The following is a 19,554-nucleotide window of genomic DNA, read 5'->3' on the forward strand; positions in this document are numbered from 1 at the left end:
GCAGCAGGATCTGGCAGCTAAGATCAGCTCTGGCCACAGGGGAACCTCAGCCAGAGGCAATAGTTTCACATAGAGTTCAAGCTGGTGTAGGTCGCTGCTGCTACCAAAGAGGAAATCCTGCCTCCCACAGTGCCTCACTACCTCTCTCTTCTCTCTTGGGTCATGACAAACACTCACAAGCCAGGCTATGAACCAGGTCAGGATATTGGTTCAGATTTTAATAACCTCTTTTTCCCTTTCCTTTGGATGTATGTTTGCTAGCCAAGCACTCATTTTGGCACAAAGGATCAGACTAGAAGAAAGTTCAGGGGACAGGTGAGATTGGTTCTGTTGGCTCTGAAATAAAACCCCGAGGTTTCCATTTACTCATGTATGATGGAGTGATCCAGCAGGTTTCTGCTGGGGATGTGTTTCACTGCCTCCTCTCCCGTTCCCACCTGCACGCTCCTGGTGCTTATTTTGCATCCATTATGGCACTCCTCAGATACCTCCATGGACCAATCCAACTTGCTATAGCATGGTTTTCCCCTGCCAGGTATGTTGAATCTGCTCATTGAAGGAGCCAGTGGATGCCAGAGGCAGTGCAAGGCAGTGCAAGGAGGGCTGTGCAGTTGGAAGTGGGAGGCAGAGGGAGAGCCAACCCTGTTAGAACCATTTGGCTGCTCCTGGAGACAGAGCCCCGGAGGGAAGGAGTGGGGAGCCACATCTTCTGGTTGGACCTCACTGCACTAAACCAGCTTGGTGAGCTCTGCAGATTGAGCTGACTCAGGCCCCTCAGAGGTGGTTGCTCCTCTCCCTCCTTGCTAAAAGTCATTGTTTTTGTCTTACTGGTTGCTTCTTCATCACTCTGTTGATAATTTCGAATGTAATGAATATATATCTCAATTGCTGGGTCTCAGTGTAGATTTGTAATTTATTAGAGAGGTTGTAATTATGTAAAAGCAGGACATTGGTATGAAAGATCTATGTCTTCCAGGTTTGGGTCTGAAACATTCATATGTTCTGTTAGTTTTAAGAGTTTGTAGTAATATAAGAAAATTAAAACCAGAAAGCTAAAATTCTGTTGGAACAGAGTATATTTTTCTCTGTAACGTATAGGTTAAGAAAGTGCAAATAAAATGCATAACGTAAATTAAAAGTTATGTAAATCAAAAATCTGATTTACATGCATTGGAAGAAAAAAAGAACCCAAACCCACACCAAAATTGATTTGCCTCATTTTTGTGACTTTGTCTTAAAAAAAGAAAAAAAACCAAGTTGTTGATGGTTTGGCAGCTGCACAGGTGACGTCAACTCTTCCATTGTGAAAGTTCTGTTTTCTTTTAGACAGCCTTATGGCATTTCATCAACATTTGATGATTCAGCTGAATTAAAAACCAACTGGATTTAAGTCTCAATTCCCCTAACTGCTAAACCAAACATATTTCTGACCACACAGTCATTGCTAGATGAGCTGTCTTAAAGCAGTCTTGAAACCTTATATCCCATGGAAGGCAGTTTTGTTTTGAGAATCAGAACTGAATGACATGGTGAAAGGAAATGTACCCTTTTAATACAGAGTTGTTAATCAGAATCTGTCAGTACACACTGTATTATTTTTTAATCTGACTTGCAAAATTTATTAATGAATTTAGTGAAATTCACAGAATCTTGTAACCTACTGTCCTAGGTTCAGCAGTAGCAGTCATTTTTCTCCTCCTTGGTAGCTGGTGCAGTGCTGTGTTTTGACTTTCGGCTTGGGAACAGAGCTGATAACAAGGATGTTTTGGTTTGGCCAAGGACTTTGTGAGCCTCATGCTCTGCCAGGGAGGAGGGGAAGCGGAGAGGAAGCAGAGACAGGACACCTGACCCAAGCTAGCCAAAGAGGTATTCCATACCACAGCACGTCATGCCCAGGAGGTAACTGGGAGTTAGCTGGAAGAGCTGGTGGACTGCAGGGTTGGAGGAGGCATCGGTTGGTACTTAGTCGGGCTTGGGGGGCAAGTTATCGGTCAGCTGGTGCTGAGGTGGTGTATTCTCTTCCCTTGTTATTTCCTTTATCATTGTTATTGTTGGTGGTAGCAGCAGTGATTTGTGTTATACCTTAGTTACTGAACTGTTTTTATCTCAACCCTTGCAAGTTGCATTCTTTTCAATTCTCCTCTCCGTCCCTCTGGGAGTAGGGGGAGGGAAAGAAGGGGGGGGAGTGAGTGAACGAGTTACCTCACTGGGTTTAAACCACAACACCTACACATACAGCATCACCTCTTCAAAAAGAATTTGAAGGTCTTTAAATTAGAAATCTGTATTCAAAATAAATACGTAATTGGGTGGGGCTGGTTTAGACTGAAAAAAACTTTTAGCTTCATTTAAAATTCCAGACTTAACCATAAACTAAAACTTCAAAGGCATAAAAAATTGTAGTCAATTTATTTTGAAGATATCTATTCATAGAGGCAGACATCCAAGACAGAGAACTTGTAAAAACATTTTCTGATTTTTCTCCAAACTTATATTTGCCTTGAGCAAAATTAATCAAATTTTACATTGCTCTCCCTGACATTTGGAAAAAGGCATTACCTCATATATTGCGCTATTAATTGACAAAATAAATGATTGCTTATAAGGGGCTAGATCTGCTACATGCAGAATGAACATATAATATATTACAATAGAGAAACCATTTCAGTTCAGGGACTGATGTATCATTCATGGGCACTAAAATTGCATTATAATGGCTGTAGCATTATATATTATATCCATACATATACCAAAATGATTCATCTTGATTAAGGAATAGGCACTCTAGGCTCCTTTAGGCCCCATTTATTACTTATTTTGCCCAGGTGAAAGACGATTCCTGAGATTTTGCAGACCATAAGTGATTTCTTCCCCAGTTTTATTACTGATGATCCATGTGGTTTAGGATTATTTAAAAAGAAAAAAAAAAAAAGGTGAAAAAACAATCCCTGGTAAAATGGAGTTAAATTGAGTTATTCAATAGCAGCAGAAGACATAAGTATGCATGGAAGAGTGTGCTGCATGGGCTTCAGATGTTACAAATATGCACCATGTCTGTGCCAAGCAAGGACGCAGAATCCACTCTCAAAAGTCAAAAACATGTAGAAAAGCGACCAGTATGGTTAGCTGACTGAACTTACATTATGGCAGTTGGAATGGGAGAATGGTCAATAATGAGGAAAAAGATATATTCTTTGCTAGTCCATTTCCCTGAAGAATTATACATACGCATACTGAGCATCTACTCTGTCATCTTTTCATTGGAAGAAAATAATAAATTGCAGTGACCCTTGTAAGTTTATAAAGCAGGAGTTGTCAATATGTGATCCTGGAGCCATGCATGGCCCTCAATCACTTCATGTGATGCTTTTCATGCTGGCCTGGCAGTTTTGGCTGGAGCTCAGCTCCACTCCCTAATGGAAGGCTGCCATTTCCAGCCAGCTCCACTGCCATTCACATCAGAGATAAGTAGTGTTTTTCTTCTGGCTGTTGGCTGTGTGAAGTTTCTGGGGTGTAGCTCTGTGGTCAGGAAGTTTGGCCTGTGGTTCTATGTTGCCTTGGCTCTTAGCCCACCTGTGTGTCAGTGTGAACCATCCGTCACTGCAGTATTCAATACCAAGTATACAGGGCTTGCATGTTTGGTGAGCCTCATAAATATTAATCCCCATGTTTCCTTTGGGATGTAGATAATCTCTTTTAGAATTTCGAAATATTAAGTCACTTGATAAAATGTCTACTGCCAGCAACATGACTGGAATTCAGAAATCCCTTGGCACTGCTTCTTTTTTATGCTTCATTATATCCTATACCAATTTGAACATAACACTAACATTTTATATTTTTGTGCAGGTCCTGGCATAAATGTTAAATTACATTTCTCAAATGAAATATCTCTGAGCTGGAAACCTGTCAAGTTATAATTGTGCAAAGGCTGTGAGAGTCAGGTTATCTGCTCTTCAGTTCTCTTTACCTTGAACACTGCTATATTACAATGATACAAGTGAGGTCTGGGTGTTTCACATAAGGCCATCTCAACACGACCTCAATTCATAAATACTGTTCCATTGAGTTCAAATCTGTTTCCTGGAAAAAATAAGATTTGGAGGTTTTTTTTCTTGTTTTGCCATCAAAAGTGAAAGTCAAGCATTTCCTTTTGCCATCTCTCATTTTGTGATATTTGACCTTGTAGGCTGTATTAGTAAGTTTGCTATTATTTAAAGTAATGAGTTTTTTTAATTCTTTAATTTTATAACAACATAATGATCTGGATAAATGTTTCAACTTGTTGATGTTCACAGGGATTTTTTTTTGCTGTCATGAGTAATTCTGGATTTTACTGAATTGCTTGTGTGGTGTGTTTTTTTGTAAAGATGAAATCCATTATAAAAATCAAGGTGAATACTTAGAAATAATGAGAGTATTTTCATACGCTTACTTTTGTAGAAACTAAGAAGAGTATGCATTTTGAAAGGCAAGAGACTGAGCATGATATTCCGGTATAAATCTTTCCATTGGAATCAAACTTTACTATTAGAAAACTGCAATTAGAAGGGTACTAGTGGATCTAGTGAATTAAGATAGATGAGCTTCACTGGGTGAGTTTGACTGTGACACAGCCTTATGCCTTGTCCTTGTCAATGTGATGATAGCAAGTTAGAATGTCTCTGGGCTCGCCTGTTTCTTCAAGATCAGTATTCTAGTCATTCTTCCAAGGTTAAGGTCATGGCTATTCCTCAAACATTTTTACTTTAATAAAGTAACAGAAAGGCTCAGAGTTTTGTAGAAAACTCATTATTTCCATAAAGCAGCAAAAGGTCACAAAATGTCTTTTCTCAGTGAAGTAGCAAAGCCCCTTATTTCTTCAGTAATTCATTGTCACAGTCTAGGCTGGAAGAGCCCTTGACGTTTTCAGAGTTTCCTTGATGAGGTGAAATAATTGCTCTGTACGTTACTGTTCAAAAAAAGGGAAATAAGTTAAAAATACATACATGCTAAGGCCTTGTTAGCCTACAGAGCCATCCACTTTTCAAAGTGACAATAGGAAGCTTGTCCTTCCTTCTGGTACATTTTCATGGACTGTCATGTTAATTAAGGCATCAGAACTACAAACACACATACAACTTCAAAAACATGCTTTATAAGTAAGACAAAGGGTATACATATATAACTAAAATGGAAAAATCGTCATTTTCAAAGGGCTGCTACTGCCTATTGAGCAATGATTTAGAAACACTATTGAATATTGTATTTATTGTATTTATTATAAGCATGAAGGAAAAACTGTTGCTTTTAAGACTGAGGAGAAAAGCAAAAACGAATTGACTTTTTATGTTGAAGCGGTAAAGAAGTAGATGGAAGAAGGTGCATTGTGTGACTTTGAGCCTTTGCAAAAAATATGCAGCATTTTCTCTCCAACAGGGAGAAGAGTTGTCTGGTTTTTGTAACAACAGAACATCAGTAACAACAGTGGTTCATAGCACTGCAGTAGGCCTAGAAATAACCATGAAGAAATTCTTTTGAGTCTTGTATTGATTGTGTGTGTTTGTTATTGGGAAGAGAGAAAATGCTTCTGAATTAGACAGTGCTATTCAAAGCTACCTTGTAACTTTAAGCTTTGATTTCTATGAGAATTCTTCTCTTTAGTGCTGCTTAGCACTAAAAAAAAGTCTAAGAAGCACCAAATAACCTGCTCATTATAGGTTTGTTAATGTACAGCAAGCAATGTCTATGCAAAACCAGTCTGTTCACAAGATACTCTCATACATATTTGCTTTAAAACAGTCTAAATAATCTGCTTGGGTTTACAGTGTTACTCATCTACTAAAGTGAGACACTGAAACTTTGATGTGTAAGTTTTCCTATAGTAGAAGAATATTTTTTTTCCCCTATATTTCTCTGTAGTTTTTCTCGCAGGAAGACTAAATTTGCAGTGGATGTAAAACAGGATGGATTAGATGTAAAATCTAATAGAGTGGGTGTTGAACAAGACTTTAAAATATATGTATTTTATGAGACATGCAGTAAGCTCTAAATTTTGGCTTTATTGTGGATGATGGCATCCGTGAGTGTTATGGCAAGTATCCATAACATTTTCTCCTGCCTATTTCTCCATCTCTTTGCATTTGTGCCTCTTCCCAAAACTCCAGTCATGGAAGTAGGAGTTAGAGAAAATACAATGAGTTGCTTCAAATCTTATATCCCAAGAAAGAACAGGCTAGACACTTACAGCATTATCCATTATAATGAGGAAACTTTAAAATTTCCCTGCATTTTGTGGATGATATTTCATTTTGACAGTTCACTGCCTGAGATTTGCTGAATTTCAGTAGTTATCAATAGTTAAAGACAAACTGCTGAGGATCAAACCTATTCTGGTGAGATGGGCACTTTTAGCCAGAACTGTTTATACTCCAGTTGATGGTCTTGTGTGTACTGGATCCCACAGCTAAATCAGTTGCAGAAGGAACATGAGTTGCATTCATGCCAAGATAACAACGTGCATTTTGCTGAAGAAACAGGGAGAAGTTCTTACATCTCCTCCTGGAGTTTGCTTTGTCCTGTGTATTTCCCAATGAAAACGAAGCAACAGGTTGCTTCTCAGAATCATGTCTAGCAAAAGGTAATTCATGTCATGAAGTTTCCATTGTATAAAATGCTGAAAATAAATTTCCAGTACGGCATCATTTACAAAATTTCTAATTTACCTATGTGAAACAGTGCAAAATTTTCTGTTCACAGTTAACTGATAGTTTTGGGTGGGGAATCTTCATCTACTTGCATCAAAGACTTTATGCTTTTGTAGCTACAGGGGAGAGAAACATTCCCTCTGTGCCTCCAATTTCATTTATAAGTGTGTGGAGAACAGTCATGTGTTTCCATACCACTGACAAAAAAATGAGAACATTATGTTTCTAAATAAAAGACATAAAGGTCTAAGTGTATTTTCTAATTGTAAAAATATTAACTATGCCTTTTGCTCATTTGCTTTTGTATTTCACAGTAGAATTTTCTTTGAAAACGTAGTCTTACTATTTCTTATCTTGCTGATAAGTAGCTGATTCAACTGACTGATTTGAGATTTTTAGGAACTGTATAAATTATATTACTAAGAGAGAGTCCCAATTTTAGTGTTTGTAAGAGACTTAATTTTTATGTTCATCAATGGAAATTAAAGTGGTACTTTCACTGCTTTCAATGCTATAACCACTATGATCTACTGTATATATTAAAAACTTGAACCATGTTCCATATATTATTTCTAGATATTTAGGAGAAGAAAAAAAAATCTCATGTTAAATTAAAACATGTTGGTGCTAATCCTAAAACATAAAGCAAAGGAATTCAAATAGACAGAAAAAACAGTATGATTTTTTACCCAGTCCATAGATGCATACTATTTGTATTATATATGCAGCTGAACAGTGTGAAGAGTACAGCTTTCCAATTGCTAAAATGACCTTCAATTCGAAACAGTGTATGCTGAAAGGTATTTATATGTTCTTACGTTCCCACATTAAACCTTCCTGCCATCTTCTGTCTGTTCTTGCCAGATCCAGGTACTTCCAAACTGTGAAATACCTAAGGAAATCTGGATTTTTTTTTTTTCAGTGCCATTCTGAGTTTTATGGTGTGATATAGAGTCTCTAATTTAGATGTATTTGTAGACTGCCTGCTAATAAAACTATACACCAGACTGCTTGCAAATGAAAACCAGTCTGTGCCTATAGAATATTTTGCATCTAGGGAAGCTAGAAAAACACATAGATCATTACATTAAAATTTAGAAGATAGTAAGAAATTAAGAACCTAATGGTTTAAGATTCTTAAGAATTACAAATGACTTACCCATAAAATTTGCTTGCTTTCCTGTATAAATTTTTATGCACGAATTTGGCACAAGTGGATATCTCATCACTAAGATAAAGGCTTTTTTTTCTGTGTTATTAAAAATATTTGTATTTATGATCTGATGTGAGCTGGAAAATATGAAGAAAATGTCCATCCTAGAGTTTCATACAGACTGTTGAGGAGAAATCTCTCTTGAAGGATAGAAGATCACAGTTCAAATCCCTTTGTAATAGTCAGGGAAACTCAGTTAGCTGATCAGTTACCAATTGCTAGGGCTTTCGATGTGACCTGGCAATTTCCGTCTTTAGGGAGGGAAGTATTGGACAGATGGAAAAATGACACTTAAGGAGAGTTCAGAAGATGTGGCTGCGGGAAGCAGCTCTGACCACAAAGAAAAGCTGCAGGGTGGCTTCACGAGTTTTACTGCAGTGAAGTTATGGTTCATTTCTCAACTTTGTGTTTTCCTTTCCAGATGCATACTCCTATAAAGAATCAAGTGTTTGGGTGCCTGTTACCTGAAGTTTTGTATAAGATTTCGAGGAAGTTGCAGACAGCTTTCTCGAGGGTAATATTTATATGGAGTTCCATAATATTTAAGAAAGTCTGTGATTTTTTTAACCTAGCGCTTCTGCTATTGCAGCACAAAAACAGGCTCAGGTGATTCAAAGGAGTCTACAATGTCTTTTAATAGAAAAGTAATCACTTGTGATTTTTTAACTGCTTTGGTTTTATTTCCTTTCTACTTAATGAGCATCATACAAGTAAATGTTTTAAATCCTGATAATAGAGTAAAATTATTTCCATTGGAGCAGAAGCTGTTGTGTGCAAAACCTTATGATTTATTTTAATGGAAGCAGTAGGAGAATGATACCATTACCATTTATCTGACATTATGTAGAAACTGGTGAATATAACAGAGATTTCTTGGATGTTGATTCTATACCAAATAGTATGTTGATTTTAAAGATGATATTAAACATACTAGAAAATACTCTCTTTCTGTTTGGGTTTCATGTGTAAGTGGTTTCTGGTTCACCAGCCCCAGACTGCTGTCTGGGAATCTCCTTTGTGGTTTTATAGACTACTAATCAGATCACAAGAGGCGGGGAGGCATATGCATTGCCTTACTGTGAAAATAATACTGATTATTGCTTGTTGCTTTTAAGTTCTTGTGGAATCATAGAAAAGTTAGGGCTGGAAAGGACCTTAAGATCATTTAGTTCCAACCCCCCTGTCATGGGCAGGGACACCTCCCACAAAACCATGTCCCCCAAGGCTCCATCCAACTCAGCCTTCAACACCGCCAGGGATGGAGCATTCACAACCTCCCTGAGCAACCTATTCCAGTGCCTCACCACCCTCACAGTAATTAATTTCTTCCTTATATCCAATCTAAACTTACCCTGTTGAAGTTTTAACTCATTACCCCTTGTCCTATCACTACAGTCCCTAATGAGGAGTCCCCCCCCAGCATCCTTGTAGACTCCCTTCAGATACTGGAAGGCTGCTATGAGGTCTCCACGCAGCCTTCTCTTCTCCAGGCTGAACAGCCCCAACTTTCTCAGCCTATCTTCATACAGGAGGGGCTCCCGTTCCCTGATCATCCTTGTGGCCCTCCTCTGGACTTGTTCTGACAGCTCCATGTCCTTCTTATGTTGAGGACACCAGAACTGTACACAATACTCCAAGTGAGGTCTCATGAGAGCAGAAGAGGGGCAGGATCACCTCGCTTGACCTGCTGGTCACGCTCCTTTTGATGCAGCCCACGATACAGTTGGCTTTCTGGGCTGCAAGCGCACACTGAAGCTGGCTCACGTTAAGTTTCTCATCAACCAACACCCCCAAGTCCTTGCACTTGGCTTTGTTAAACTTCGTAAGCCTGGCATCAGCCCACCTCACAAGCGTGTCAAGGTCCCTCTGGATGGCATTCCTTCCCTCCAGGGTATCAACCGAACCACACAGCTTGCTGTCATTGGCAAACTTGTTGGGGGCGCACTCAATCCCACTGTCCATGTCAGCAACAAAGATGTTGAACAAGACCGGTCCCAACACCAATCCCTGAGGGACACCACTCGTTACTGGTCTCCAGCTGGACATTGAGCCATTGACCACAACTCTTTGCATGCAGCCATCCAGCCAGTTCTTTACCCACCAAGTGGTCCACCTATCAAATTGATGTCTCTCCAATTCAGAGACAAGGATGTAGTGTGGGACAGTGTCGAACGCTTTGCACAAGTCCAGGTAGATGACATCAACTGCTCTACCCCTGTCTATCAGTTCCATAGCCCCATCATAGAAGGCCACCAAATTGGTCAGGCAGGATTTCCCCTTAGTGAAGCCATGCTGGCTGTCACCAAGCACCTTGTTGTTTTTCATGTGCCTTAGCATGCCTTCCAGGAGAATCTGCTCCAAGGTTTTGCCAGGCACAGAAGTGAGAGTGGCCTGTAGTTCCCTGGGTCATCCCTTTTCCCCTTCTCAAAAATGGGGGTTATATTTCCCTTTTTCCAGTCATCGGGAACTTCACCTGACTGCCATGATTTTTCAAATACGATGGCCAGTGGCTTAGCAACTTCATTTGCCAGCTCCTTCAGGACCCATGGACCTGTGCACATTCAGGTTCTTAAGATGGTCTCAAACCAGATCCTCTCCTACAATGGGCCTAAGTTCTTTATTCTTACAGTCCCTGCATCTGCCTTCCAAGACTTGGGTGGTGTGGTCAGAGGCTTTGCCAGTGAAGACCGAGGCAAAGAAGTCATTCAAAACCTCAGCCTTCTCCAAATCCAGGGTAGCCAGTTCTCCTGATAGCTTCTGGAGGGGGCCCGTGTGTCCCTAGTCTATCTTTTATTTGCAATGTACCTATAGAATCCCTTCCTGTTATCCTTAACATCCGTAGCCAAGTTTAATTCTAACTGGGCCTTAGCTTCCTGGACAACATCCCTGTATTCTTCCCAGGCTGCCTGTCCTTGCTTCCACCTTTTATAAGCCTCTTCTTTTCCCTCTAAGTTTCCTCAGCAAAGAAGAAGGAAAAAGGAAGAACCTGAGTGATTTAGTTTCCAGTGTTTGATTCAACTATTAAGCAGATTTCTAGTCTGCAACATGCAGAGTTGTTCACTTCTCCCTTAATAAAAACATTTTTGTAAAGTGAAGAAACTTTTCTTGATCACCCATAGTGCTTTAGAGTACGATCTCAGCAGAAGTTAAAAGAAAAAAAATAAATAAATTTATCCTCTTGAACTTGTCGTTGCGAGGTGACACAATCTTTTGAAAACCTGTTTTCCTGGAGTGACAGTTTTCAGTGAGTTAACAGTCTGTATGCACAAGATTAAATTATATGCAATATCTCTTCGGACATGTGCATTAAGTGCCACTTTATTCCCCAAAGCTGCCTTACTACAAGCACTACTCTCTGCAATTGAATAGTTTCTTGCCTTTTGCCTATGTGACGCAACTTTGTTATGACTGCATTCCTTGCTCTGAGGGCGTAACTGATGGTATCCTGTGATGGGTCCCTCTTGTCGCTCCTATAGCTCACTGTGAGTCTCTCCAGCCTCTGTTAACAGAGATATGCCTGAAAATGTGAGCACTCCCAGTGATTCTCTCAAGGGTCTTTGCAAACAAGCAGAACTTTATTGCAGTGCAGTCTTAGTGACATTTGCAGCTTATGTGGTGCCTGCTGACTAAATGAAATCTCTTTTATCACACTGGGGTAAGGATGGCAGGGGGCCAGCAGCTAAGGCAGATATTCTAGCTGTTCTGATAGCAATAAGCTGAGATGCTATTAAAAGAAGATTTTACAAAGCAATAGAATAACATGGAGGTTTTCCACAAAATATGTTGGTGATAGAGAAAAAATTGCATGTAATTGAATTTGAGGATGTAGCCAAGTTACATTTGCTCACACAATGTAGTCTAGTCCAATTGGAACATGACTGTTGCTGGCAAAAGTAGATGATGAACTTCCTAAAGAATTTATGTCTCATGCCATTTTTCAGCACGCTTGAGTTTTTCTCACTGTGGATCCATGCTGTGTAGTTGATGTCCAATCAGGCCAGGTAGAGACTGTAGTCACACTAAATATATTAGCAACTGCCAAGATGGTGTGCCTTCATTCAAGATGTTTCATGAGGTCCAAATAGTAAGCACTGAAACTGTTGGCCCGATGTGTTACATTGGTATGCCTCCTGTCAACCAGAACATCACACAAGATGGTGTTGTGGTTTAAACCCAGCTGTAATCCAGAAACCACGCAGCCGCTCGCTCACTCTCCCACCTTCCTCCCCCAGCTCCCAGTGTGGTGGGGAGGAGAATCCAAAGAATGTAACTCCCACGGGTTGAGATAAGAGCAGTCCAGTAACTCAGGTATAACACAAACCACTGCTGCTGCCATCAATAATAATAATGATAAGGGAAACAACAAGGGAAGAGAATACAACCACTCACCACCCACCAACCGATACCCAGCCCAACCCGAGCAGTGATCTAGCCCTTCCGGGTAACTGCCCCCAGTTTATATACTGGGCATGACGTGCTGTGGCATGGAATACCTCCTTGGCTAGTTTGGGCCAGCTATCCTGTCTGTGATTCCTCCCAGCTTTGCCTCCTCACTGGCAGAACATGAGACTCAGAAAGTCCTTGGTCAGAGTAAGCATTACTTAGCAGCAGCTAAAACGGTTGGTGTTATCAGCGTTGTTCCCAGGCTGAAAGTCAGAAACACAGCACTTGCACCAGCTACTAAGAAGGAGAAACATGACTGCTACTGCTGAACCCAGGACAGATGGGAAGAACCTGCCTTTGGTCATGCAGGTAATGGAAGCAGCCTGGTCTCTAGAGTTCCATAGAACATACAGAATAATTAGCAGAGGATTTTAATCCCCAGGGGAGTCACCCTGGGTCATGTACATTTGACATCACCCAACTTTGTAACTGTTTTCTGAATGTTTTCAGTCATATGGTATTCTTTTTGAGATGGAAAGACCGGAATATTCCAGTTGCATAGAGTTTTTGCTTTGTTTATGAGGCCTTTTCTAATATTCCTTGCACTCAGTTTTCCTTTTGGCAAGTGCTGACATAATTCTGAAAAAGCATCATCTCTAACTATCATGATCCCAAGGTTTCACTTTTTGACTATTAAGGGTGAATTGCAGGCATCATTTAACACATGAATTTAGGATTGTTGTTCCACACATGCCCCATTTTACCTATATCTATGTTAAGTATCGTTGCCTGTTTAATGCCTATTCACTGTCTCATGATGGTCTTTTGTCATTCTTTACAGTCAGCTTTCAATAACTTATCATCATTCACAGACATTGTGATCTCACTATTCATTCCCTTTTCCAGGTCATTTGGAATATTGTAACAGTATGGGTCCCAGCACAATTTCCTTTTGGAATCCAGTGGTGGTCTCTCCAGTGTCAAATAAAAAAATCTCATTCAATTAGATTAAACAATTTGAGTCCGCATGAGGATCTTTCCTCTTGTCCCATAGCTGCTTAGTCTCTTGTCCTAGATGGCCATGCAGTATGAGAAGTAAACTTTTCTTATGTGGATCCTGTTATATATTATTTAAGTGTTGGAGTGGAGCACTGAAGGAAGTGATAGTGGGTGTTGCATAGCCAGACAAAATTTATAATGAAAAAGAACTACAGAGTTAATTCTAGTTACTAAGAGAATATCTAGGGAATCCTTTTGTGTGCTATACAGTGCAAACCACAGGGTATCAAACTGTTTATACATCCAGGTAGTGTAATATGCGCACACACTTCTGTTACAGGAAATGTTGGTGATATTCCTGCTATGGCAAAGGATCTTCAATGTACTATACATCTGCAAAGCACTAGCACCTGTTTATTATTTGTTTCAGATGTGTGTCTAATTTGCACTGGGAAGAGTGTGAGCCATCTAAAATCTTACTTCATCCTGTGTTTTGTGACTTTTCTTAATGCATGCTTTTCAGTTTTTTCCATTAAGCAGTTTGCAATTAAGCTTGGAGCTTTATGTGATTGTATCTTCCCTGTCATATGGCTGAATCTGCGCCTACATTAGGGTATTATAAATAGAAGTTAAACTATAGGAATGTTTCTGTTTTTCACTTTTTCATTTGGGAGATACACTGCAAAAGGAGGATAAGTTCTAAGATGAAGAATCAAAGGTAGAAGCTTCATTTGCTTCTTTTGTTTGTAAAGGGCACTCATTATATGTAACTGGTTATAAAAGAATGTTTTTGTTACTGTGTAGGAAGTTGGTAAATTGTAGAGTCATAGTCAATCTGACACTCAGGCTGTTTAGATTAACTTTTTAGGCAGGGCTATGTCTCCTAAATAAATAATAAATTGATGTTCTTTTGTCTTTCTCCAAAATTGCTCTCCAGTACCCAGCATTGCCACACTGCACACTAGTATTGTAGACCACAGTGTACAGAAATATAGCATGCTTCAAGCAATATTCTTTTGGACCCTTTAAATTTTGTGGTTGGGACCTCACTAAATGGCATGTTAGAGAGAACTTTACACTCTTTGATCTCTCACCAACCAAGAGAACTCCTTCTCAGCATGTATCATTTTCATCATCTTAATCATAGGCTGAAGGCAGAATATTTTATTTTTAGATGTACTGCCTATTTGTATCTCCACATTTTACATCTCCATGAATTGCATGAGTTGGTCTCATTTAAAGAACGAAGGAGAGCTAGAAGAATGAGAACAATTGATCTATGCTTACAAGATCTGTGCAAATATCATTGTATATATAGATATAGAATATGTATTCCCCATATATTCTCTTTTTCAAATCTCAGTTGAAAATCTGTAGTTTATCTTCTTCCTTCTTATTATTAAAAATTAGATGTGGTTAAATGAATATACTCTTCAGAAATTAATTGCATTTAATAAAATGTTTCCACAAATTTACTTTTCAGACTGATCTAAAGAATGAGCCTTTAGGTACAAGTTCAGATTGTACCTTTCTTTTTAACCTCTGAGATTTACCATACGGGTGTAGACTATCCTTAAATAACCTTTTTTTACAAATTACGGCTATGTGGCACTTTACATGTTTGCTTTGCAAAGCAGAGAGCAAAAGATTGAGACAAATCATAGGAAATACTTACAGATTGGCAGATCTGAATTTTCCAGCCTACCTACCATATACTGTGTTGCAGTGTCCTTCTGTTGTCTTTGCTATTTTTTTTTAAATACTGCTAGGAAAACTTTTTTTTTTTTTTTTAGTATTTGCACATGATTGAATATTAAATATTTCAGAGAATAAATATCAGTGAAAGCTGTCGGGAGCATTGTAAGCTTAGAAAAATATCCCAAGTTGGATTTATAGACCTCATTAAGGAAGAGAAGTAGAGAGCTTCTGATAAGACATCTAAAGCTGTAAAATGTAATAAAACTGGATCAACCCTTCTTCTTTTTATTCATGCAGCACCAGAGGGTCATAAAGTTATTTTGGGGTACATCAATTGCAGAAGAATTTAGAAGGTTTTCAGTTACACAGAAAAGAAGTGGATTTTCAGATGTTTTTGTCTTTTCAAGGTGATCAGATAGGTTTGTATTTTTTTTTATTTTAGATAAATTTCTGATAGGTCACTGTGCAGAAGACAAGGAGTCAATGATCGATTCTCAAGCATACATTGGTCACCAGGGAAGAAATGTGAAGAAATGTTTCTTCCTATTTTCCACCCTCAAAAATCATTGGCCAGTTGAATAGGTGAACTGATGAGTTAAGCAGAAGCCTATTGTAAGTGTATGGAAAAATACACAGGAAGACAGTGTTTTTTACTCTGGAAGAGCTAGCCAGCCAACCTAAATCAGGGGTACACATGGGATACTGAATGAGGTCAGAAAAGGTTTTTCAAAAGGCTAGAGTTAAAACACGGGGCTAAGCACACTGCGTCATTTTTTATGACCTTCCTTATGCTTAGAATGTGAAGTGAAAGAACAGACTGCTGGACAAAGTAAGCAGTTTTGGTTTATCTCTTCTGTTTTGCTTTGACTCCTCAGTTGTTAATTACTTCTTAGGATATGCTGCTGGGTTGAATTTACCAAATAACTACTTCAGTGTGGCAAAACCTGTTATCTTTAGCATTTCTGTAAATTGTAGGGGCTTTTTTAAATTTAAAATGGTATGATTGAAGAAGGAAGTAATGTAGGTATCAGATTCTTGTTTCAATCACAGTACAATAAATCCACTGTGAATCCATTCTTTCAATTACATTACCCTTGATTTATGTTCTGGTATAAGTGCAAAACAAGCCTTAAGCAAATGACTGACTTGTCTACGCTGATACAGACAGATCTGCGCACTGGAAGCCACTGCTAATACAAATTAATATTCTTATTTCTTTATGCTATCCCTGTGTCCTGGGTTCAGCAGTAGCAGTCATTTTTCTCCTTCTTAGTAGCTGGTGCAGTGCTGTGTTTTTGACTTTCGGCCTGGGAACGACGCTGATAACAGATTCCAGTAACTCCTGGAACCATTTTTCAGGCTGTCAAGACTGAGGATGGTCTTCATATATGATATAAACTCTATAGTCACTTGCCAAGGGCAATATTTCTGAAGGACTTTTTTTTTCCTAGAGAGGTATAAAAGCTATTTGAATATTTTTCAGAGACCTACAACTCCAAACAAAACCCTAAAATATTTAAATCAATTCATTGTAGCAGTAAATACTTGAAAACAAGTATCTGCATGAAATTTCACTGCTTTCTTATATTATTAAAGTTGTATCATTTCCCAAGAGACTAATTAAAAAGAAATATAGCAGCTGGTGAGGCTCTGAAGTTGGGCTTCAGGAAACAGTGGCTTCAGTTTGAAAATAAGAAAATTCATTACAAAGGCTGTGGGATTTTTCTTTTAAGGGAAAAACAAAGCTTTAGTGTTTCAGCAGCCACTGCTATGCAGGTGATCAAACAGCAGAAAAATAAAATGTCTAGCCTCTTTGCACAAGCAAAAATATCAAATTTTTTAGATACAAGTGTATAAGAAGGGTAGGCAGGCATTTAACAGCAGACTTGATTACACAGACCTATAAAAGGCATCTGCTGAATTAGTCCATGGGGCTGTTGTTACTGCCTGGACACTCATACTGGAAAAAAAAAAAGAACACAACATAAAACCACAAAACAACAAATGAACCTACCCCAAAACAGCAATCTAGAACAGGTGAAGAGAAAAACTGCTTAAATGCTATGGGAATAAAAGTTTTATCTTTTTTACCAAAACAAAAAAAGAATGTGACCTCTTTAGTCTGCCAGATTGGAAAAGGAATCCCTGTAAAATCCATACAATGCCCATTCATTTTGTGTTTCACCTGCACTACCAGAAGTTGAAGAATGAAGACAAAGGTAGAAACTGAACAGCTGGGTTGAAGAGAAGGAGAAAGTGGGTTGCATGCAGGGGGAGGAATATCCAAGCTTAAGGTTTAAGTCATAGGATGAGAAGAAGAGAATTCATATCAAGGAATATTTTTATTTAAATTAGTTCTGTATCTGGTGCTTATATGATGTAAGAAACTGTCAGTCCTGTCAGCAATCAGGTCAAAGGAGGTGATCTTGCCCCTCTACTCTGCTCTTGTGAGACCTCACCTGGAGTATTGTGTGCAGTTCTGGTGTCCTCAACATAAAAAGGACATGGAGCTGTTGGAACAAGTCCAGAGGAGGGTCACGGGGATGATCAGGGGACTTGAGCACCTCCCATATGAAGACAGGCTGAGGAAGTTTTGGCTGTTCATCCTGGAGAAGGCTGCATGTCATGTCAGGACCTGGGACTTGGTCCCTGGAGTGATCTACGAATGTTAACAGTAGTAGCAGTGATTTAGGAGATCTTTCAGTTCTATATTCCTGACTGGCAAAAAATATAGGCACTTTTATGAGCAAACTTAGCAATTCCAATCATGAACATCCTTAATACAGATATATGAGATACAGATACAATGTCTGTATAGGAAATGAGTCCAGTTATCCAGACTAAGATGTGACATTTTCCACTGATGACTTTTTGCAGTGCAGTTCAAGTCGAGTTAAATGCCTCCAGTGAAACATAGCACAGATGTTTTCACATATATGTGACAAATTGTTCATTGAATACATAAAAATAAATGGATGATACTGCTTTGTTTTCCAATAGAATTCTAACAATTATTTCATGCATGTGTAATGTATGTAACTTAGTTTACTGTTTTATTAAGGTCTTAGCATTGACAACAGGACATCTTTACCACAGAGTAATTCTTCTCCATGGAATGACTCATATTTCAATATATCCATGCATGCAGCAATCCGACATGGAAAATGGAAGTTACTAACTGGATATCCAGGTAATGAAGTAACTCCTTTTTGTACAGTATATCACATCTCCCACCTGCCCCAAACACAGTTTAATTCTGTTTAATGTATGCTCATTTCTTTTAGCTATTCTGCTAATTTCTCAGGTTTTTGATCACATGCAAAAATCTAGAAGGGACACTTCTAAAATCCTAATGACACATTATGTCAAGTTGGAAGGGACCCATGAGGATCATTGAATCCAAGAAGCAAGTCCATTAAATTAATTAATATGAAATTAAGTGACATAGAATTTTGAATCCCAATGGTGCAGCTTTTTTGTATAAAGAGGACTCCTGTGTAGGTATCCCTGGACTAGAGGTACTCTGGTGCTGTGATGGAGTTAAAGAATGCAGCAACAGTCACTGTCCAGTGGCTTGTCAAAGGACCTAGTGAATTCATTGATAGCAGTATAACTCTTATATCTCCATACTGATGAACTGTATCTGAGAATTAACCCCTGGTCTGTTCCTCTTTCTGCAGGCTGCAGTCATTGGTTCCCTCCACCATCTTTGTTCAATGAGTCAAGGATTCAATCATCTGATCCACCAACAAAGAGACTTTGGTTATTTGATATTGTTCATGATCCCGAAGAGAAAAATGATTTGTCTGAAAAACATCCTCATGTAGTAGAAAAATTGCTCTCACGGCTTCAGTATTATCATAAACATTCAGTGCCCGTGTTCTACCCTGATGAGGATCCCCATTGTGATCCAGCAGCAACTGGGGCCTGGGGTCCTTGGGCATAGTGCACAGCACTTCATCATGCAGAACAAGCCTGTAGCAAAGCCTGGTTTATGGGCTCAGTGTCCTTGTCACATATTTCTTACCTTGTTTATTAAACTATTGCTTACTGTGAGCTCATGCCTTGAGTAATCTAGTAATTTTTACTCTTAAAATGTGTTGGGAATCTCATTGCAGTCTTTGCCCACTCTCTCCTCCCAACTGTGTGTGAAATGTTGTTTAAATTATAAATCTGTTGTTCAAATATGCATTGTCCAGAATATGCTTTTAATGAAGAAGGAAAAATGTTGCCTCCTTCCCTGGAAGAGATTGTTTCTCTTAAAAAACTGCAACAATCATGGCATCAGGGACATCCAGAATGCATTCATGTTGGGGAATAAACTGATTTTCATTTTCATGTTTGTCCAGAAGAAAAATTCTATTGGAAGAGGTTACATGTCTGTAAAGAACAGGAAAAAAAAACAAAAAACACCTAATAGCTGACATAATAACTTTTGCCCTTATCATGCACCTCTGTCTAGAAAAGAGAACAGATGGAAATCTCCAACAGAAAAATTAAACAGGTAAAACCAAAAAACACCTCCCAGAATACAGCAAAATCCCTCATCTATAACTGTTTATTTATATCACTGTT

The 19,554-nt window shown here is 38.8% G+C and overlaps 1 protein-coding gene across 1 annotated transcript in view; it reads left to right on the forward strand.

The window, feature by feature from the left end:
• Positions 1-19,317, forward strand: part of ARSB (arylsulfatase B) — a 63,491-nt gene extending 44,174 nt beyond the window's left edge. Inside the window, exons 7-8 of the mRNA XM_062612422.1 lie at positions 18,041-18,169; positions 18,660-19,317. Coding sequence (XP_062468406.1) covers positions 18,041-18,169; positions 18,660-18,925 — 395 coding nt within the window. The 3' untranslated portion in view covers positions 18,926-19,317. The remainder of the gene's footprint in view (positions 1-18,040; positions 18,170-18,659) is intronic.
• Positions 19,318-19,554: the final 237 nt, after the last annotated feature.

This window comes from Pezoporus occidentalis, unplaced genomic scaffold, assembly GCF_034315485.1.
Source record: "Pezoporus occidentalis ecotype Australia unplaced genomic scaffold, CSIRO_AGI_Poc_V1 ctg16, whole genome shotgun sequence".
NCBI lineage: Eukaryota > Metazoa > Chordata > Aves > Psittaciformes > Psittacidae > Pezoporus > Pezoporus occidentalis.